General features: G+C 49.1%; 1 protein-coding gene across 7 annotated transcripts in view; it reads right to left on the bottom strand.

Moving 5' to 3' along the window:
* Positions 1–4,435: 4,435 nt before the first annotated feature.
* The window catches only part of vps13c (vacuolar protein sorting 13 homolog C), a 79,998-nt gene continuing 61,952 nt past the window's right edge, over positions 4,436–22,481 (bottom strand). For 4 of the 7 annotated variants that reach the window (XM_061756891.1, XM_061756882.1, XM_061756899.1 and 1 more), the window contains 25 exons: positions 20,959–21,348; positions 20,590–20,697; positions 20,356–20,508; positions 19,794–19,919; positions 19,575–19,708; positions 19,321–19,447; positions 16,840–17,075; positions 16,231–16,375; positions 16,004–16,144; positions 15,826–15,907; positions 15,668–15,737; positions 15,405–15,516; positions 14,804–14,917; positions 14,589–14,722; positions 14,428–14,509; positions 14,241–14,354; positions 14,100–14,175; positions 12,252–12,415; positions 11,680–11,725; positions 11,460–11,583; positions 7,988–8,102; positions 6,736–6,827; positions 6,556–6,679; positions 5,733–5,816; positions 4,436–5,179 (listed from right to left, as the gene is read on the bottom strand). In XM_061756891.1, the coding sequence (XP_061612875.1) occupies positions 5,078–5,179; positions 5,733–5,816; positions 6,556–6,679; positions 6,736–6,827; positions 7,988–8,102; positions 11,460–11,583; positions 11,680–11,725; positions 12,252–12,415; positions 14,100–14,175; positions 14,241–14,354; positions 14,428–14,509; positions 14,589–14,722; positions 14,804–14,917; positions 15,405–15,516; positions 15,668–15,737; positions 15,826–15,907; positions 16,004–16,144; positions 16,231–16,375; positions 16,840–17,075; positions 19,321–19,447; positions 19,575–19,708; positions 19,794–19,919; positions 20,356–20,508; positions 20,590–20,697; positions 20,959–21,348 (3,195 nt within the window). In that variant the 3' untranslated portion in view covers positions 4,436–5,077. Of the gene's footprint in view, positions 5,180–5,732; positions 5,817–6,555; positions 6,680–6,735; positions 6,828–7,059; positions 7,277–7,987; positions 8,103–8,314; positions 8,788–11,459; positions 11,584–11,679; positions 11,726–12,251; positions 12,416–14,099; positions 14,176–14,240; positions 14,355–14,427; positions 14,510–14,588; positions 14,723–14,803; positions 14,918–15,404; positions 15,517–15,667; positions 15,738–15,825; positions 15,908–16,003; positions 16,145–16,230; positions 16,376–16,839; positions 17,076–19,320; positions 19,448–19,574; positions 19,709–19,793; positions 19,920–20,355; positions 20,509–20,589; positions 20,698–20,958; positions 21,349–22,481 lie in introns of those variants that run through there. The other 3 variants (XR_009785743.1, XM_061756922.1, XM_061756929.1) reach the window with 3 other exon arrangements.

Raw genomic sequence — 22,481 nt, 5'->3', positions numbered from 1 at the left:
GAGCAGACCGCATCACGGAGTTATCGGGGAAAACAAAAGGCGGCGGGATATGCTTCTATAGCAACGAAAAATGGTGTACGGACGTCACGGAGCTCAGCGCACACTGCAGCCCGAATTTGGAGTCGCTGTTTTTGAAGTGTAAGCCATTCTACTCGCTGCGTGAGTTCACATCATTCATTCTGGTTGGCGCGTACATCCTGCCTCAAGCTAACACGAACAGCGCACTGCTAATCCTCGCCGAACAAGTCAACGAAATTGAAAAAAACACCCAGACTCACCCCTCATTATTCTCGGGGACTTTAACAAAGCTAAACTCAACCACGAACTCCCTAAATACAAGCAGCACATCGACTGTCCTACCAGGGAAAATAACATTTTGGACCACTGCTATACTACGCTAAAAAACGCATACAGTGCTATACCTCGTCTGATCACTGCTTAATTCACTTAATACCGACGTACAGGCAAGAACTTAAATGCGCAAAGCCTTCAGTGAAAACAGTGAAAAAGTGGACCAATGAAGCAAAGATGGAACTTCAAAGCTGCTTAGACTGCACAGACTGGAGTGTCTTTGAAAATTCAGCCGGCAGCCTGGATGAATATACGGACACTGTCACATCCTATCAGTTTCTGTGAAGAGGTTTGTGTAGCAACAAAGTCATTTTGCACTTTCAACAACAACAAGCCATGGTTCACTGCCAAACTTAAGCAACTTCACCAAGCTAAGGAGGACGCATATCAGAGCGGGGACAGGGCCCTGTATAATCGAGCTAGAAACCAGCTGACTAAAGAAATTAGCATTGCAAAGAGGAACTATGCAGCAAAGTTGGAAAAACAGTTTAGCGCTAACGACTAAAGCAGTCCGGCATGCATTCCAATCGCTGAGCGATTACAAGCGACGATCCCCCCAAGCTGAGAAGAATAGCACACAAGCCAACGACTTGAATATCTTCGACTGCAGATTTGAAAAGGACACTTTCACACCCCACACCCACCCGGTCACACCACCGACCACAATCACACCTCTGACTTCTGCGTGAACCATCCACAAACCCGATGTGAGACGCAACTTCAAACAAAAGATTAACAAAGGCCCAGACCATGTGTCCTTAAAGTCTGCACGGAACACCTCGCACCAGTCTTCACTCAGATCTTCAATAGATCTCTGGAACTGTGCGAAGTACCAACCTGTTTCAAACGCTCCACCATCATTCCAGTCCCCAACAAACCTGAAATCTCGGGTCTAAATGACTACAAGCCTGTCGCCTTGACATCTGTGGTCATGAAGTCCTTTGAACGCCTCGTGCTGGACCACGCCAAGAGTGTCACAGGTCCCCTGCTGGACCCCCTGCAGTTTGCCTACCGAGCGAACAGGTCTGCGGATGATGCAGTCAACATGGGACTGCACTTCATCCTTGAATACCTCGACAGTGCAGGGACCTACGCGAGGATCCTGTTCGTGGACTTCAGCTCAGCGTTCAACACCATCATCCCTGAACTCCTTTCATCCAAGCTTCTCCAGCTCAGCGTCTCACCTGCCATCTGCCAGTGGATTTACAGCTTTCTGACGGGCAGGACACAGCAGGTCAGGCTGGGGGAGGCCACCTCATCCACACGCAGCATCAGCACTGGGGCGCCCCAAGGTCATGTCTTCCTCCACTGCTCTTCTCTCTCTACGCAAACGACTGCACCTCAACGCACCCGGCTGTCAAACTCCTGAAGTTTGCAGATGACACCACTGTGATCGGCCTCATCAAGGACGGTGACGAGTCTGCATATCGACAGGAAGCGGAGCGGCTCGAGCTGCGGTGCGGCCGACCCAACCTGGAGCTGATCACGCTCAAGACTGTAGAGATGATCGTGGACTTCAGGAGGCATCCTTCGCCACAGCTGCCCCTCAGCCCGTCCATCTGCCTTGTGTCAACCTTCGAGACCTTCAAGTTCCTGGGAATTACAGTCTCTCAGGACCTGAAGTGGGCGACCAACATCAACTCCGTCCTCAAAAAGGCCCAGCAGAGGATGTACTTCTTGCGGCTTCTGAGAAAGCACGGCCTGCCACCGGAGCTGCTGAGACGGTTCTACCCGGCGGTCATCGAATCAGTCCTGTGTTCTTCCATCACAGTCTGGTTTGGTGCTGCTACAAAAAAGGACAAACTCCGACTGCAACGGACAATCAAAACTGCTGAAAGGATTGTCGGTACCCCCCTAGCAACCCTTGAGGACTTGCACGCTGCCAGAACTAAGACAAGGGCGTGCAAAATCCTCTCTGACCCTCCTCTTCCGGCTCCTTCCCTCAGCGAGGCGCTACCCATCAATGCAAACTAAAACGAGCAGACATTCCGACAGCTTCTTCCCTCTTGCCATCAACTTCTTAAACAGCTAAGCTACAATTCCATTGCAACATGCTGCCAATTTTTTTGTCTGAGTTTGTTGTCACATTTCTGTGGGGCCAATTCTACATTACTCGTGCACTCACTATCGTAGTCTCGCCACGCTGCGCTATTTGCATATCTGTTGTTGACCAATACTGGCCACTCGTGCCAGAGTAGCATCTGCTCCATTTGCACAATCAACATTGTCCCAGACTATCGCACTACTCGCTTGAAATCTCGGCGCCCTTTGCACAATGGTCATTTGCAATATTAGTCATTCGAACTGCTCTAAGTGCTAGAGGACTCTGCATCTTTTGCACAGTTGTCCCCCCCAAAAAAATGTACCTGCATTACCAGACAACTAGCAACCCTTTATTGCTCAGTGACTGTTTTTTTTTTTTTGTCAATGTCTTTCTGTCTCCAAAGTGTTCTCTGTCTGTTGTCGTACTCGAGCGGCTCCAACTACCGGAGACAAATTCCTTGTGTTTTTTTTTTAACATACTTGGCAAATAAAGATGATTCTGATTCTTTTTTTGCTTTTGTTGTTTTTCCCGCCGTTTGTTCATGAAACTATAACCGCACCACAATCCTCGCGGCGATGAATTCATCCCGGAATTTGAGAACGGAGAAGGACGAGAGCCGGCGCTGAAATCAAGTCAAGTGAAGCGAGAGAGAGGACGAAACGAGACAGGAGATCAGAACCGTTCCCTTCAATTGATCAATACGGGGGAAGTGAGGTTACCAGCCGCTGGCTGTTACAAAACTTCAGTTGCTGGTGCCCCCAGCAATGTGCAATGTCCTGCCGCTTGCCCGACCACTGGCCCGGCCTCCTTGCATCCAGTTTTGTTGCGGACTGAAGACCAAACTACTTTAGAAGGACATGGATGATTTCAAGACCGCAGTGAGCATGATGGCCAGTGAAACGGCGACTTTGATCAATCAGCAAGCCATCGTAACGTAGCTCTTGGGTGAACTCGGGCTACACGAGCGCCCGAATCGACTGGAAAAGCGAGCGTCTGCTCTGGAGCAGTACTCACGGACGACCCGTGTCGTAATCACACGACTGGCCACGGAACTACTTTTATGCGGTGAAAAGCCTCATCGAGGACCGCCACACACTGCTAGCTAGGATTCCGAAGGACAGGTCTGTCATTCAGTACCTGTCGTGATCATTCGTTTCGCCAACAGGAAGTAAAGTTCAGCTGCTAAATTATTTATAATAAAATGGATCGGACTACAGGATTGGATCGGCCTCTTTTTGTGCCAATTTTTCCCTTTCCCGACCTCGCACATCAAACGCTAGACAATCTTAAGTCTTCTCAGATGATCGTCAGGTCTGATGTGTGTTCAGAGCGGACTCGTCACGATTTTAAGGTGCAAAACAGATCGGGGCCGACATTCTGAAATAATGAACGCGTTCGATATTCACGACCAAAACTCTGCGTGCGTGCGTGCGGGGAACGCCAATGTCACGACGCCTAGAACGCTGACGTGGAACGCACAAGAAGCGCCCGGACTCACCAAAAAGAAAAGACCGTCAATAAAAACAAGCACGTCTTACCCGTTTTTTTGTGCGTAGAAGTGACGGCAAGAAGTATTTTCCATTTTTTGAGGACGTGGCCATTTTACAAAGGTCACGGCTCCGGCAACATTCAGGAAACATCGGCGCAATCGGCGTGTTTCTTCTTCTTCGCTTTTGGGATCAGGCCAGATTTTGCGATCGGCGGCGGAACAGAATATTTCCGTGCGCTGGTCTGTGTTGAGATTATCCGAGCACACCACACACAATAGGACCCAAACTTTTTATCTTTACGTGTGCTGTCTGTCACAGATGAAAAATCTTTTAAGATTCGAAAAATCCCTACTTGCCTACTAGGCTTTCGACTCCAGTCCAGGCGACAGTCTAGCCCAGAGATAAGACCTCTTGGTCTGTCCAGGTCCAGTTGGGACTTCTCACACTACGTTTGAACTCGCGTCAGTAAGCCTACAGACTTTATTTTTACATTTCAATGAGTGATGTATTCGAAACAAAGTGAGACACACACACACACACACACAAGTCCTCAGTTGCATACAAAACTCTTTTAATGACTTCATTTTTTCATTTTGGCCTCAGATGAAGAAAAATGTACAACAATTAGAATTTGATCTGAACCACAGTTCACATGTAAGAATGTCAACATTCAATGAGAATATGGACGTGAATACGCACATCATCAAATGGAGGGAAACGGGTGTGTGCGCGTGTTGGTTGAGGTTTCAATTTTTGTCATGACAACAAGGAGGAAACAAACTATAACTTGATTAAAAAGATATATTTCAATTAGAGCATGTAAACGTAGATGTAAAGTAAACCAAAATGTCACCAAATTTGGGGATTTCAATGATTACTTTGACTGGCGCACGCACACAAAGCAACAAAACTTATTATTTATTATTTCAAAGTACAATAACCGGACCACCGATACCTCACAAACATTCATCAACTGTCCGCAAAATAATACAAAAAATAAAGTGATTATGACACACTAAAAAAGAGTGAATAATTGTGTGTGCGCGCGCGTGTATATATGTACATAAGCCAAATACTAAAGTCAATGAATAAAACAACTGACTTTGATCACGTCTGCAGTCCGAACCAAACTTGACCTCAGCGCTCTCCCAGGAAGCGGGCGATGTCGCAGACAGGAAGTGATGTCGCGGCATCACGGCTTGCCGGCGGCTTTGAGGAAGCGCTGAGACTTTTGCCTGCTCATGCGCCGCTGCTGGTGCGCCGCTCGGGCGTCCGAGATGGACACCAGCATCCTCTGAGGGTAACCATGGCGACAACGGAATGAGGACGACACTTTTTCTGTTTTTGTCTTTTGTAATTACGTTGTTGCTTTGAGTGTCTGGTTAACCTTGCGTTGTGTGCTATCTTGTCTCAACAGTTATTGTTGGTCGTTTTGTTTTTAGTTTGAATTTGTCACTCTTTGTTATATTGCAGCCATTTGCTAAAATAATTTCAGTTCATTTCCCCCCCCCTCATTAACGTACCCTTTGCTGTGACACTCGTACATTGAACTCGGGTGCCGTCCATTTCTTCTGATCACCCTTGAGATGGTTCTCCACCTTCATTGGAGAACCAGCTGTGTTTGATTATTCTGATTGGACATGATTAGGAAAGCCACGCCCCTGTCTATTTAAAACCTTATACCATTTAACCCTAACCCTGTCAGAGCAAGTGAGAATCAAAAATCAATGATTTTAGCCAATGGCTGCAATATTAAAAAAGAGTGACAAATTTAAGGGGGTCTGAATACTTTGCGTACCCACTGTACACAAACGCACAAATACTGATACCCGGCCACAAAAAAGTACCTGTGCTGTGTTTTCATCTCTCAGCTCGATACTGCGAGTCGATTGGTGAGCCTCTTTTTTGGGAAGTTTCAACATGTGATGCTCCTGGAAGACATGACGACGTTACACGATGACATCGCAGGGCGGCAGCCGTGTTTGCTGCGCATTGTGTTAACTCGATTTGGAATCGATAAGCGATGATTGACACGCCTTATCGACGACACTAATTTAACAGTTGGATGAAGTGTGGCTCGATTGCTGATACCCGCGGAAGGGGCAGGGGGAATCGCATTACATTTTGTGTTATCTTGCTGTCTCATTAGTTATCGTGTGCAGTTGTGTTGCTGTTGTTTGAAGTGCTACCTTGTTTTGATGTGTAGTATTTTGTGTAGTGGTCCCTTGTTATTTTGCTGAGTATTTCATGTTGTTTTCAAATGTGCACTGTACTACATTGTTGTTTTTGTGTTTAGTATTCGTGTGCTTCCTGCGTGACACTTATTGCCTTATTTTGAGTGTTTTTACCTTGCTAGCAGTGCAGTTTGCACTTTGCGAATGCACACGCAGGTATTTACAGACACACAAACACTCAAAGACACACATGCCTGACACACGCACACAGACACCCATTTACGGACAGACACGCATTCACTCACAGACACACACACATACATACAAACGTACACACACACTCACTCACAGATACGCACGCATGCATGCACTCATTCACGGACACGCACACGCGCCTTGTTGTTGTTGTTGTCGTTGTTAGTGGTGCAGCGTGACCTCGCTTGCACGCGTAGTGTTGTGTGCGTGTTTCCGAGTTGCGGTGGTGTCGCGTTGTCACCTTGCAGTAGATGTTGAGGCGCGTTCCGCTGACGTTGGGAGCGCAGTAGAAGTTTTCGAACAAACACTCCCAGTCTTTGTTGAAGTGACCCACAAAATCCATCTCCTTCACGCACACAACCCTCCTACGCGACACACTCGTGAGCACACGATCGGAAGTCTGCCGTGCGGGGTCGCGTACCTGTTCGTGACGATGACGTTGGTCTTTCTGTGTCCGGGATAAGGACACTGATCTCGGAAGACTTCGCCTTCCAGCTGCTTGAGCTCGCAACGCTGTCGCCACGCACGCAAAGTATACAAAGACACACGCACAAACAGACACAAACTCACTCAAACACACACATGCACGTACACACACACGCACGCACATTGCCCGTTAACTCTTGCATCGTTTTTACATTCAGGAAGTTTGTCGTAGTGTCTAAATGAGTTGTGTACTTGTATTGAAGACACAGGCCCACGAACGAACACACACACACACACACACACACACACAGAGTCAGTGTGTTGTTCCTCTGGACACTTTAATGTTATTCGCACAGATGGATGCTAGTAGCTGCACTAGTACAAAAATATCACCACAACACGCAGCTATTTATAACTTTTCTATGAATAATCATTTAAAGAAAGAAAAGAACGTCTGAAGGAAGACAAGCAACACAATGATGTCTTAAAAAAAAAAAAAAGAACAATCCAAGCAGCTTTTTTTACTCGCCATCACGCTGCATGTCAGTCAAACACACAAAAAAGAAATGTGTTAGCTTCAGAAGGGGGAGGAGGAAAACATGCAGGGCTTCAACTATTGCATAAAGGGTTTTAGCCACAGATATGGATAGGTAGATACGACGCAGCCATTTTGAGCTCCCCGCCGACGGCGATGCTAAGCTAAAGGAGGTTAAAGGTTGCAAAAGAGCAACGGTGTCGCGCTGCAAACGGTTGCGGAAAACGCCGGACAAAAAGGGGCCAAATTGGGAGTTCCCGTCACGCAAATTTGTTTTGTTTTCTTTTTCACAAATGTTTATTGTTAGCATGCGCGTTGGCATTGACAAAACAGAAAATCAGTTGAGAAATGAGCAAGTTTTGATTTCCGCATCGCCCTCTACGGGAACATCGACCTTACTAACATGGCGGCCGCATAGACATGTCAGTTAGCCGGGGCGCCACAGCGCTGGCGTATCCACTCTTCAGATCTGTGGCTTTAACGACCGCAATGTCGATGCTAGTTTTGTTAGCCCCACTATGGTGTTTCCAGTTATGTGTTAGCATTAAGCTAGCAGAACTACGTTTTGGGTTCACGATTATGTTTTATTGATTTATCATTGTATTTTGTAAATGCGTTGAGGAGGGCAAAGTATAATGATAACGAGAGGACATTTGCAGGACAAAAAGGAGGACAGGGTCAAAGGACATTTGCGGGACAAACAAGCGGTCACCTGAAAAAGGTCAAAGCCTTTCGACTCATTGAGGTCGTAGGGTCGAATGATTCCGTCTTCTCGGATCAGTCGGACCGGGCGAAGTTTACTCACGTCCTCCGTGGACTCTGCCACTCTGGCACACACACGCACGCACGCACAATACGTAAATTTGTATGACGACGCTAAAAGACGACAATATTGACAAGCATTGCGTTGCGGGTACGCGCACATGGGACTGCAGCGAGCGTCTCACCTGATTTGACTTCTAGGGGCAGCGTGGAACAGGTACACAGTCACGTGACCCAGCAGGAAGAGGAAGCATGTTGTCATGGCAACAGGAAACAATGTGTGTGTGGGTGTCGTTTTTTTGGAGGGGGCGGGGGGTAAACTGATAAACCAAACAGCCTCTGGCTGGACGCAAGCCAATCAGCCAATCAGCACCGAGCGTACACATGCGCGCATATATCCACCAATCAGCAGCCGGTAGGAACAACAACAATCTTGGGTACGTTCGGAAATTCCTCGCAAGCGCGCGCTCAACTGCTCTCAGAGCGCAGTGAGAGCGTTACATTGAATTTCTGAACGTACACGGAGCGTGTCGACCATTGGCAAGGATACGTCAGTGCGTCCGCCATATTGAATGTGTCAGTTCTGCCCGTAAACATCTGCGACATGTTTCTTCGTCCTGTGTCGTTTTTGTAGTCCTGTGCCAACCGGGTTTAGTCAATCAACATCAAATGCAGCGGGTGTGGGGCTGGATGGCGGTGCTTATCGATGGAGAGAGCCATCTAGTGGTCATGTGATGAACTCGCCGTCAGCTAAGGCCACATACGAGTCATATGAACGTGACATGAAACAATGCAAATCCTTTGACGACAATCGCACATTCAACTCAAGACGAGTGCGTCACTCGCGCCAAAACAATCGAGCGTGCGAGTTGAATGCGCGTGGAAAGCGATTTGCTGACGACTGCACATCATGTGCGTGATGAGCACAGACACATACTCCAACCATGAAGTGTGAACATGTTAAGTCCTTAACATGTTCAATACTCACACAGAAATGTTTTTTTTTTTTTAAATAAGATAAAAGTCACACTGGAGTGCAATGACAAAAGCAGAACAAATGAACATTAGTCAGCACAGCAGAAGAACACAAACAGGGACCGTTTGGCCCCGCAGCCTGTGAGCGCTGACGCCGACACCTCCGGGCGATGGACTTGGTCATAATAAGAACTACTGGAGAACGTGCAACCTCGGGAGAAATATCATGCCAATACTGAAATGCTGAATTAAATCAGATGGAAACGTTGAATGATTTGGAAGTTGGAATGGTGAAGAAATGCTGAAAGACGAGGGAGTAATGTGTCGAATTGACCGAAAGATACAAAAAAAAAATGGGTCCAAAATGTGGAAAACACATTGTTGTTGGAATGATTTGTATCGGCCGAGAAATGTTGAAGGCGGAGGGAATCATGTAAAATATGTCATAATGCCTTTTTTTGGTGCGTGCGTGGGAATATTGGGAATGTTGAAAATCGATCCCAAGGTGAACTGAATGGGCTGAACATTTGGAATTGTAAATGAGAACGACGTGAATGTGTTTTCATGAATGTGTCATTGGGAATGAATAAGGGTTTTTTTGTGTGCCAAATATGGAATTGTGGGAAATTTGTTTTGAATGAGATGAGAATCCTTGGAAGATGTTGAAGTTGGAACGATACGAATCGAATGTAATATGGCGATGCAGAAGAGCGTCGAAACATGGGAACAATTCAAAGAGCAGAACGACAAGCATTTGCTTTCAGCATTCACACAAACAAGAACAATTGAAATTGAACTTCTATCCGTTTGCATGTCAACTGTTTGTTTTCAAACATTTATTTACGTACAGTTTCGATTGAAGCTGTGTGCAATACATTTGAATTGAAAGACTAAGTCCCGTTTTTGATTTTCCTATTTATTTTCAGCACGACAGCCCGACGAGGGCAAAATGAAAAGTCTCACATCTTTGATGTGACATATTAATGACAAACCTCTGACCTCTCCGCGTAGTTGATAGGCCGGCGCATTGCCTACCTTGCTCGCTGTTGTCAACATTTATTCATGCCCTCAAAACAACGTTTACCGAAGATTGAGTATGAATCGACAGAATGCCGGGATTTTTACATACAGACGCGAGAGCTAGCACTAGTTAGCTGCGAGCCGTATTAAAAGTGACGCAAGTGAACACGCCTCAAGCGCTCCTTGAATAGACAGCCCAAAACATCCTCTGCCGAACACACGGTGACAACACCGCACGTGATTTTTGCTCTTTTTTGGTTTTCCTCCAACATTGCCACGGCCGGTTCATTGGTCTTGTTGTTGACGCCACGGTAACGGTTAGATCGGGTCGCGGTGACCGATGACGCGTTTTCTGGGCTACTTATTAGCCGCTAGCGGGCTCGAAGACCGGCGACGGCTCGGTCCGAAACCCCAGAGCCATTCTCCGTACGTCGCACGTAGATCGCACAGCAGAGACACTTAAAGGAACGTTAACCGTTTATTAGGTTCGCTAGCCCGCGAGCGAAGGAGGGAAACAGCTCGCTCAACCGCAGCGACGTCGTTTGAAACGTCATCGGCTCGCTCGGAGTTGTTGTGCATTAATCCCCACACGCACAGGAAAGCTAACTCTTTGTTAAGCAAAACCGCAGCAGCCGGCGCACGTTCTTCAGCCACTAGCTTACTACAGCGGACGAATTTGATTGACGTGCGAAGGGCTCCTCACCAGCGCCTTCAGCGGACTCGAGGGCGAGACTTATTTGACAGACGAGGTGATTTTTTTTTACTCATTCAAGTTTGGCAGGCTTTTTACAAACACTTCTCTGTGGTGTGTCAAATGCAAGACATTTTTTGAGCCTCTTTGGTGGGACTTTAAAGTCAATAGGAACCATTACTAATGAAACGTACGTAAACTTCTGACTTTGTTAAAAGTAATGAAAAATTGTTCAGAAAAGAAATCCTCTCACTATTCTGGCATTTAGCAAATAGAAATCATTTTGGTAGTCCCAATTGAGCTAAAACAGGAAAGGTTTAGTCTGATTTTAGGTCAGACAGTGGGGGGAAAAAAAAGGCGCCCGTGTCTTTATACACACTACATGGAAACGTGGTCAAACGTGTGCCACAACTTGTCCATCTGTGCCTCATAAGCACCGCCCACTCTTTTTCTTCTACTCAAAAGCTGCGCCGATCTCAAATCGAAAGCGACGCAACATCGCTGGCATTTGTCAGGAGAGTTGCGTAGGCGCTTGAAATTCACAGATGAGACCCTCCTCCACGCCGAGCCGTTGAAAAGCGCACTCGACAGATATATTCAACAGCGGCAGTGAACGTCGTCGGGTAATTTGGGGAGTTGAACATGTTGTTAAGAGACGCACCGAGTGATCAGTGATCAACTGAACGATTGAAACGAGACCCCGGTGGCACGAGAAGCGACCGGGATGACTTTTTACCTCTGGATGCCCTGGAAGGTGCTGCTGGCCATGTCCACGATGCTGCCCGTGGGCCGGGCCACCACACCCACCAGACCTTTGCCGATGCCTTTGAAGAAACCCGCCGTGCCCTCCTTCTTGGCCCCTGCGACCGGGACCGGAACCGGGAGTAGTAGCGGGTTAGCGGGAGTAAACGAGAGCCAAAGACATCGACGTTGAGAAATCGTAAGCGTCTACGCACCCTCCACCGGTTTGGTGACGATGCCGGTGACGCCGCTGACGACACCCTGCGTGCACACACACACATTGATGTGCATACAAAGACACACGCACCCGTGCAAGCAAGTGTACCCACGGAAACGTGCACACAAACACACACACCCATCCATGTAGACACATATACACACACCAGGCGCACGCACATATCCACGAATACATACACGTGCGCGCGCACACACAGACATATGCGCACACATATGCATGGATATACACGCATACACAGACAGCCGGGCACACACACACGCGTTCATGTACATATACAAGCAGCATGCACACGAACACACACAAACATGTACGTAGTCACAAATACACATTTGCGTACACACACACACAAATGCATGCGCACATTCACGTGTACGCAGGTATACATATACAGACACACGTGCACAAAAGCATACACATGCACGTATGCACACACGAACGCAGACATATCCACAAATATATATACACAACGCGCAAGCACACACACACACACACAAAGGTGTAAGGGTCAGGTAGTAGTTCGAGATGGAGCCAGCGGGCGCCATTTCCCACCTTGAGTAATCCTTTCCCGCCTTTGGCCAAACTCTCCCCAAAGTCTTTGGGGGTTCTGTTCATCTCCTCTCTCCGTTTCTGTTGGTACTCTTTGTCCATAGTGATGGCCGCCAGGCCTTTGCCCACCGAGCCCGTGATCCTGGACACCACGCCCGCGGCGCCACCTGCAGGCCGGGCGCCCAACCGTCGCCGCACAATACAGACGAGTCATACGCTGAAAAGGGCCTTACCCAATGGAGCCCGGGCACCCGTTTGGCACGGTCAAAATCTCAGGGCACACCGGCAATGTTTGTATAGGACTGCCATGTTTGTAGTCTTGAGTCATGTTTGTATTCCAATGTTATATTAGTCGTGAAAAAGTATTGGCCCCCTTCTCAAATAATTCCCCACTTTAATGTTTAAGATCATCAAACAAATGCAAATATAAGACAAACATAACCCAAGTGAACTTAAAATGCTTTTAAAAAAAATAAAAAAATACTCAAAGTTTCCTGGCCTTGTGAGAAAAAGTGATTGTTAAATCATGAATTAATTGTGGCTAAATCCAAAGCTTTGGTTAATTTTCACTGATCACACTCAAGCCTGATTCCCTCCGGACCAGTTCAATCAAGAAATCACTTAAACAGAATCCGTCCCGACAAAAGATCTAGAACAGCTGCAACAAAATGACACGATCTAAAGAAATTCCAGAACAATCAAGAAATAAAGCAATTGACATCTATCAGTCTAGAAAGGGTGACAAAAGCTTTAGGATTCCAGCGAACCATAGGGAGAGCCATTAACCTCAAACAGTAGGGAACCTTCCCAGGAGTGGCCGGCCTCCAAAGATTACCCCAAGAGAACAGCAATGACTCATCCAGGAGCCCATAAAGGAACTCAGGACAAAGAACTGCAGGACCCCTTGCTTCAGATAAGGTCAGAGTTCATAACACAACAATATGGAAGAGACTACAAGGCCAAAACCACTGCTGACCAAAAAGATCATTAAGGCTCATCAGACTTTTGAGAAAACAACAACAACAACAACAACAACAAGATTTGAATGATTCCCAAGACTTTTGGGAGACTATTATATGGCGTGACGAAATGAAAGTTGAGCTTTTTGGAAGGTGTGTGTCTCGTTACATCTGGCGTAAATGTAGCACAGCATTTCAGAAAAACAACATCATACCGACAGTCAAACATGGTGGCAGTAGTGTGATGGTCTTGGGCCGCTTTGCTCCTTCAGGACCTGGACAACTTGCTGTGATTGATGGAACCATGAATTCTGCTCTGTAACAGAAAATCCTAAAGGAGAATGTTCAGCCATCAGTTTGCGACCTCAAGCTGAAGCGCATTTTGGTTTCTGCAGCAGGACGACGATCCAAAACACACAAGCAGGTCAACTTCTAAATGGCTTAAAACTTGAATCCGACTGAAATGCAGCGGCATGACCTTCAAGAGGCCGTTCATGCTGGAAAACCCTCCATTTTTGCTGAATTCACACAATTGTGCAAGGAAGAGTGGGCCAAAATATCTCCACAGAGATGTGAAAGACTCATTGGCAGTGATTTCAGTTGTTGCTGCTGAGGCTGGCCCAACCAGGTCTGAAGGTTTAGGGGGCCATTACTTTTTACACAGGGCCAGGTAACCCGCAATTTTTTTCCCCCCTCCAATAAATGAAATCACCATTTAAAAACAGCATTTTAAGTTCACTTGGGTTATATCTGTCTGATATTTACATTTGTTTGATGATCTTAAACATTAAAGTGAGGAAACTAAGAATTTGAGAAGGGGGTCAATACTTTTTGACGGCACTGTATTTGTAGTCCTGTGTCAAGATTGTAATGTTTTATTTTCTGCTCTCACCAACAGTATGACCCAGGAGGCTGCGCACGCCGATCACAAAACCTTCAGCAAACTCCTCGGGACCTTGGACCGCCCCCTGACGCGACAAAGACACGACAAAGTCACTCTGGCGGCCAAACGCGTACGTGCGCATGTGCGTACCTGAAAAGGCTCGTAAAAGAAGGCCTCCACACCCTCGGAGAGACCTCGGATCAGTCCAAACGGGTTTCCCAGCACATCCAGACCGAGAACCAGGACATACAGCTGCTTCAAGAACTGCACGCGGCAACATGACACACATGAGGCGACAGCGACCTCGGACGTGAGAGGAAGTGAAGTGGTTGTGAACCTGTTCGCTGTAGTGTCGCGCCGCCGCCCGCATCAGCTTCTCCCTGCGGTAAAACCGGTACGTGACCTCGAAGTAGGCCAGCCTGTCGGGAGCGGAGCACAGCGGCCCATCAGTGGCGCGGCGCGCGGAAGCCGACGGCACGCGAAGAGGCGGCGTCTCACTTGAAGACGAGGTCGTCCACGTCGGTCAGCGTGGCGCCGATGCTCTTCAGGAGCAGATTGAGCGACTGGACGGCGGCGGCGGCGTCCTGGGCCGAGCCTTCGTCGCTGGAGCCCAGCGACAAACTCAGGTGCAGCTGGAGGCACGCACACGTTTACGGTCTGGATCGGACAACCTCGCCGTGCGTGCGTGCGTGCGTGCGTACGTGCTCGCGTACCTTGATGGGGGAGATGTGGAAGTGTTCAAAGAAGTTGAGTCCCGACGCGTCACTCAGGGAACTTTCCATCAGTTCGGCCTGCAGGAGCTCAACATCTTTCTGGATCAGATGACTCTAAAACACACGCGTACACACAGAACGACAGTGGGCTAACTTCATTCGTGTCACTTTTAATTGCGAGGAGAAACTCCTATCCAAAAGGCTTCCCTTCTGGAAGAACACTGGTATTATTCGAGATTTCGTTCCACATTTGACATAGAGCGGGGAGTACATTGTTGATTACTGAGAACTGAAGCAGGCGACCTCCACTTTTGTCACGTATAACCTGGTGTCTGGTAACTTTCCGGGATGGTACAACATCGCACGCGAGTCACGGTCACGGTTTTATGTTCACAACGTCACATAACATAACACAAATTTAACCCGGCACTTAATTAGGACACAGATTCAACGAGCTGCGGATAAGAAACACACTTAAACGATAACGTCCATACGATAACATGCGTCGAGAGAAAAAAAACAATTAAATAAGTACGATTAAGCATTGCATATCGCAATGCACAACCAAGTCACATGACGCGGTGGGCCAGCCGCGGTGTACCTTCTGTCCTTCGGCCCGACGGTCAGCGGCAGGCGTGAACATAGCCAAGATGGCCGACAGGAAGCCTTGATCGATCTTCACTGCCATTTCCTGGACCAACGCCATGAAGTACCTGAACAACGTGCGTGAGACACACCGAACGCATACACAGAACGTGGTGTCATAGCACGTCACCATAACGACGCTCGCAGTAACGTAACGACTGCACACACATAGACACACGCACAAACATACTCGTAATGCACTCGCACACGATCACTCACTTGAACTGCGTGACGCTGCTGTGTTGGTTAAAGCGCGTGATAACCGACACGTCGATGAAGGGCTTGGGCTCTGTGAAAGCGGCGCGGGCGGTTAAAGGAACAGGAAGTGGTCATGACAACAACAGGAAGTGCCTCACTAACAGGAAGTGCTCTCGCACCTGAGTCCAGAGCGATGGACTTGGGAGGAGGAACCGGGTGGAACGCGATGGGGAAGATGGCGCCCGGAAGCTGGTTGTCCACCTGGATACGCACACACGTGGCAGACATGAGTGTGTGTGTGTGTGTGTGTGCTTGAATGTGTTTGCACGTGGGCGCTTGAGTGCGCGTGTTTTTCACCTGCAGCCAATGCAGCCGGGCCCTCAGACTTCGCTGGTGCTGGGATCGTTTAAACTCCACCTGGATGCCTGACAGGAAGTTCCTCCGGATCGGGCAGGGAAATGGCCGCCGCATCATCATGATGGCGGCGCTCAGGTTCACCTGCCGACCGATGACATCAGAGGCTATGCTGTCATCTCATTGGCGGCGCGGCGGAAGGACGACAACGGAGCGCGTCAGCCGCTCACCTCCAGGTCGACGTCCACTTTGGTCCACGTGCCCGCCGACTTGCCGCTCTGAACGCTCCGGTACGACTTCTCCAACAAGTTGATGTGCTTCTGACTGAACGGCTTCCAACGATTCCTCCTCTTCATCTCCCACACCACGCCGGAACTGAGCAAACACGCACGCACACACCGACTCAACAAAAATCAAACTTCAAACGTTAGGCAATTGGATGTTAGGGGAATAAACACGCTCCATCGCTGGGGTTACGTTCCAGACCCCCCGGCGATAAGTGAAAATCTGCGATATAGAAATATCTATAGAAATATGTATTTAAAAAAAAAAGGAGGAAGAGTGACTGTTGCTTGCTTAAAGCTGTAATCCACAATCTTTGGCGCCCCCTACTGCTGGAATTCAGCATTACAACAACAGCATTACGATGTGGTGCACGGGTAGGCTACGCAGAGTCGGAGCGTCCCCCGTCTCCGAACTGTTCGCGACTCAATCGTTTCCCACTTGACAGCAGGACTGCGGAAGACATTTTCAACCTGCCGTCCTCCTCTAATTCCTCACATCACCAGAGGTAACGCGCACTCAAACATCCACAAACAAACGTAGACGCGCACACAGACCTGGGAATGCCGACGTAGGCGACTTCCTGGCGGCTGCCGTTATCGACCAGGGAGAGTCCGAGGTTCTGGAGCGAGACCTGGATTTCCTGTTGGAACTGTTCCAGTTCCTCGGCCTGGCGGGCTTTGGTCACCACGGCGACATCTTCGGTGAAGATCAGGACACGCTGACGGCCGTCCAGGAACGACACCCAGTGAACCTCGGACAGGCTGTCGTACGAAAACTGACCCAACTCGTCCTGAACGAGGACAACGTGGATACGTTTCACTGACATGTTTGCAGTCCTGTGTCATATTTGTAGTCCTGGGACATGTTCGTAGTTCTGTGACATACAGTATAGTGCCAAACGTTATCGCTCCCCTGCCTTGACTATGAATTTAAGTGACATCCCATTCATAATGAAATTTTGCAGGTAGTGCAGGAGATGCACGACCTCCCCACATATGATGAGAGGAGCGTGCTCAGTTTTCCTGGACCTCCTGTAGTCCACTATGACCTCCTTGTTCTCGCTGGTGGTCTTCAGGTGGTTCGTGGAACACCGCTGCGTCAGGTTCTGGACCTCTTCTCTGTAGTGGGTCTCGTCGCTATCGGAAATGAGACCCACCACGGCGGTGTCATCCGCAAACTTCACAACCATGTTTGTGGGATGCGTGGCAGAGCAGTCATGTGTAAGAAGGGTGAAGACGGCCGGACTGAGCACACAGCCCTGCGGTGTGCCAGTATTGAGGATCAGTGAAGCGGATGTATTCGTCCCTATCCTCACCACCTGGGGCCTGATGCTGAGGACGGCATAATGACTGGAGTTAAAGCCACAGGGCGGTAATCATTGAGGCAGGTGGTGGATGGGTTTTTTTTCCGGGCACAACGACTTAAGGCACACAGGATCCATAGAAAAGCTGCACGGACATGTTGAATGTGTGTAGAAAAACGTCTGCCAACGTCTGCCAGTTGCTCAGCACATGATTTCAGAGTTGGACCCGACACCTAATGTGGGCCTGCAGCCTTGCTGATGTTGATTCTCCTCAAGGCAGACGTCACTTGGTGCAGCATGAGAGGCTGATCCGGCACCTCCGAACCGTCCTTCTGCTGCCCGGGGAGTCGAAGCGTGCAAAGAAGCTGTTCAAGGTGTCAGGCAGAGTGGGGTCATGACTGACCTGCTGATTGCTCCACTTGTAATCTGTGAAGGTTCTGATGCCTTTCCACATATTACACGTGTTGTTGCCAACAAAATGCTGATCAATGCGATGCTTGTCCCTTTGCTTTGCCAGCTGGCTGCCCTTTTTCAATTCTCGGCGGGCTCTGCTATCAGCCAGCCTGCATCTCTGGCTTTTAGTAGGGGCCACACTGTGCTGTCCACCACCCAAGGCCTCCGCAATTACAACAGCCTACATTCTTCTGGGAAGGCTCTCCACAAGGTTTAGGAGTTGTTTATGGGAATTGTGGACCATTTTTTCCCAGAAGTGCATTTGTGAGGTCACACACTGATGTCGGCCGACAAGGCCGCTCTAATTCATCCAAAAGTCTTCTATAGGGTTGAGGTCAGGATTGTGCAGGCCAGCCAAATTAATCCACATCAAACTCTCTTGACTCTCTTGATTTGTGCACTGATGCACTGCCATGTTGGAACAGGAAGGGCCCATCTCCAAACTGTTCCCACAAAGTTGGAAATGTCCAAAATATTCGCCCCTGAGCGCCAGTGAAAGGAACTCTGAATGCTTCAGCATACCGAGAGAGTTTGGACAGTCAAACAATTTGGGGATGACCCCTTCCTCTTCCAACATGTCTGTGCACCAGTGCACAAAGCAAGGTCCATAAAGAGACAGGTGAGAGAATCTAAGATTCTATGATGACGATGAGAGAATCTATATTTATTCTGTGGGCTTGGCCCCTTAGTTCCAGTGAAAGGAACTGAAGGCTTCAGCATACCAAGAGATTTTGGACAATTCCATGCTCCCAACGTTATGCTTCCTCTTCCAACATGACATATGACCACCAGTGCACAAAGCAAGGTCCACAAAGACACGGATGACAGAGTTTGGTGTGGATAAACTTGACTGGCCTGCACAGAGTCCTGACCTCAACCTGATAAAACACCTTTGGGATGAATTTGAGTGGAGACTGAGAGCCAGGCCTTCTCGCCCAACATCGGCGCGGCACCTCACAAATGCGCTTCTGGAAGAATGGGCAACCTCATCGAAAGCCTTCCCACAAGAGTTGAAGCTGTTCTAGCTGCAAAGGGGTTGACGAACATCCTGAATGATGAAACCCTTTGGATTTAGAATGGGATCTCACTTCAAATCATATGTGAGTCAAGGCAGGTAAGCCAATACTTTTGGCACTATAGTGTATTTGCATTCCTGTAAAATGTTTGCAGTTCGACAGTTCATGTTTATAGTCCTGTGTCATATTTCTAGTCCTAAAATGATAGTAAGCTAGGAGATAGATATCAAGGTAGACCACGAGTCCTAAAGAAGATGGTAGACCTTGAGAAGGTCGGTCTCTCCGGAATGTTCCATGCAGCTCCAGCTGAGCGTCCGAACCCCGGTGGGCTCGTCCCAGGTGAAGCGTCGAGCCTCGCCGGGCTTCAGCTGGTGGACGGTGGAACAACCGCTGAGAAACAAACAAGAAAAAGCAGCAGGGGTCAGCAGTCAGTCTAAGCCCGGAAAGCTGAAAGCTGCAAAAGATTCACGTCGGATCTGATACATTTGGCGTTTTGCATGGAAATGAGCGGGCTGACCTCTGCTTGTAGCCGATGTCCACCCAGGGCGTGTGGTTGATCAGGAGGGCGGGGGCCGCGCCCTCATAGTAGTCGCCGAAGCTGACGACGCTCGAGTGGTCCGAGACGTTGACGTCCACCACGATCCCGCCGCACTGCGCACGCACCGACGTCCACCGATCAGAAAAGTCACCTGACCGCGTGCCGCCGCCCGATCGGCCCCGAGGAGACCCGACCTACCGTGTCCAGGCTGAGAAGGGTGCCGTTGTCCTGGCGATTGAAGAAGAAAAACTTGGACGCCCGCTCGGCGCCCACTGCACGCACGCACAATTTTGCGGAACTGCTCTCGGGCCACAGAGGAAGACACTGGAACATCGGAGCGACGATCAGTACAACCGTCCACGCCGCAACAGCGCCGACACAATCGGTGTACAGCCGTGCTCAAAAATATTGCCACCCCACCATGACTGTATTTTCGATTACATATATTTGTCAAAAGAATTCCTTCTCTCACTATTCTGGCATTTAGCAATTGGAAATAATTCTGCTAATCCTAATTTACCTAAAACAGGAGAAGTTTAGCCTGATTTCATGTCAGTCAAGTAAATAAAAGCACGATGGCGAAAAATATTTTTGAGCACGACAGTAACATTCAGTGCAACCTGACAGCACAATCGTGCACACAACAATGTGACAAAGCAACAATAAACACAATCAATCAATTAATACAACGATCAACTCACTCAACTCGGAAAGGCAAATCAACATGAGCAGTGATCAGACCGCAAAAGGCGGCGCTTACCTCAGTGGGGGAGATGTAGTGCCACCTGGTGGCGGCGCTGGTCGGTTCGCCGACCTCCAGCTCATAAGACGATTTGTTGACCAGCGTGTAGAAAGGACTCATGGTGACCATCTTGGTCAGGTTGAAGCTGCTCATCTGGATGCTCACGCCCACCTCACACAAACACAAACAAACACAATCGCGAGCGACGTCACCTCACACGTACGTCGCCGACAGGAAGGGGCGGGATCTTACCAGGAAGTCCGCGTTGTTGCTGCCGGGGCAACGCACGCAGCCGTAACTTCCCACCGTGTCCAGGGAGAAGCCGTCCGACCAGGAGCTGGTGGACACGCACAGCTGAAGCTGGGAGGAGTGCAAGTACGACAGGTTGCAACTTTCCCTTGCTTTAATTCCGATGACTTCCGAGAAAGCTACAAGCGAGCAGTTAACTGTTGGGGTGCGTTGCAACTCGTTCTTCCTTTATTCATTATTGATCACACCGTGAGAATTGTGACCATTTCCAATCAAATTAGAACGGAGCAGCTTTTGGCGTCGGACCTCGTTCTTGCCGTAATTCTTACGATTTTCAATCGAGTTACAACGAGGCGGGTTGCGGTCTCTGACCTTGTTCTTGCTGAGGATGTTCTTCCTCCGAAACGAGAAGAGGACGATGTCTCTGACGTCCGAAGGATGTTTGACGCTGACGTCTTCGGCCCGGTACCGCAGGACCCGGCGGGTCTTGTTGATGATCCAGAAGGGACTGAAAATGGAGAGCAGAAGTCGCCCCGGCGCCGGTGACACGTGGACGCTCAGGTCCAAAGTCAGGGTGGCGTCAGAGTCGCACATCAGGCACACGGCCAGGAATTCGGGCATCTTCCGGTCCACGCGCAGGTGCCCGTGCCAGTCGCGGCCCTGGTATCGCAGCACAACCAGAGACACGATCTCTCCGGAAACGCTAGCGTTCACGAGGTCAGACGAGCTCCCCTCCGCCAGCTCGTAAGAATCCGCACAATTCTGCCCAGGGAAACATATCGGGTCACTTAACCGCTTTGTCAATTAAACACGCGCTTACTTTCATTCTTAATATTTTCCAATAACATTCAATGAAAAAGTTAACAGCTGCTGACCTTGGTCTTGCTTTATTTCTTATATTCCAGTAAAGTTTGAATGGAATGGAGGTGCTTTCATTCTTATGACTTTTCCAATCAAGCTTGCATGGAGAGCTTCCCTTATTATGTCTCAATGCAAGTTTATTATTATTTTTTTTAATTATGATGAAGACAAACATTTGTGACTGTCCATCCATTTTCTACCGCTTATCCGGGTCGGGTCGCGGGGGAAGTAGCTTTAGCAGGGACGCCCAGACTTCCCTCTCCCCAGCCACTTCATCCAGCTCTTCCGGGGGGATTCCGAGGCGTTCCCGGGCCAGCCGAAGGACGTAGTCTCTCCGGCGTGTCCCGGGTCGTCCCCGGGGTCTCCTCCCGGTGGGACGTGCCCGGAACACCTCACCAGGGAGGCGTCCGGGAGGCATCCGAATCAGATGCCCCAGTCACCTCTTCTGGCTCCTCTCGATGTGGAGGAGCAATGACTCTACTCTGAGCCCCTCCCGGATGACCGAGCTTCTCACCCTCTCTCTAAGGGAGAGCCCGGACACCCTGCGGAGGAAACTCATTTCGGCCGCTTGTATCCGGGATCTCGTTCTTTGGGTCACGACCCACAGCTCGTGACCATAGGTGAGTGTAGGAACGTCGATCGACCGGTAAATCGAGAGCTTCGCCTTTCGGCTTAGCTCCTTCTTTACCACAACGGACCGATACAAAGTCCGCATCACTGCAGACGCCGCACCGACCCGCCTGTCGATCTCCCGTCCATTCTTCCCTCACTCGTGAACAAGACCCCAAGATACTTGAACTCCTCCACTTGGGGCAGGATCTCATCCCCGACCGGAGAGGGCACGCCACCCTTTTCCGACTGAGGACCACAGTCTCAGATTTGGAGGTGCTGATTCTCATCCCAGCCGCTTCATACTCTGCTGCGAACTGCTCCAGTGAGAGTTGGAGGTCACGGCTTGATGAAGAGAACAGAACCACATCATCTGCAAAAACCAGAGATGCAATACTGAGGCCACCAAACCGGATGTCCACGCG

This window comes from Phyllopteryx taeniolatus, chromosome 2, assembly GCF_024500385.1.
Source record: "Phyllopteryx taeniolatus isolate TA_2022b chromosome 2, UOR_Ptae_1.2, whole genome shotgun sequence".
Lineage (NCBI taxonomy): Eukaryota > Metazoa > Chordata > Actinopteri > Syngnathiformes > Syngnathidae > Phyllopteryx > Phyllopteryx taeniolatus.
Note: the sequence above shows the minus strand (reverse complement) of the source record. Positions and strands in the feature narration are given on the sequence as shown.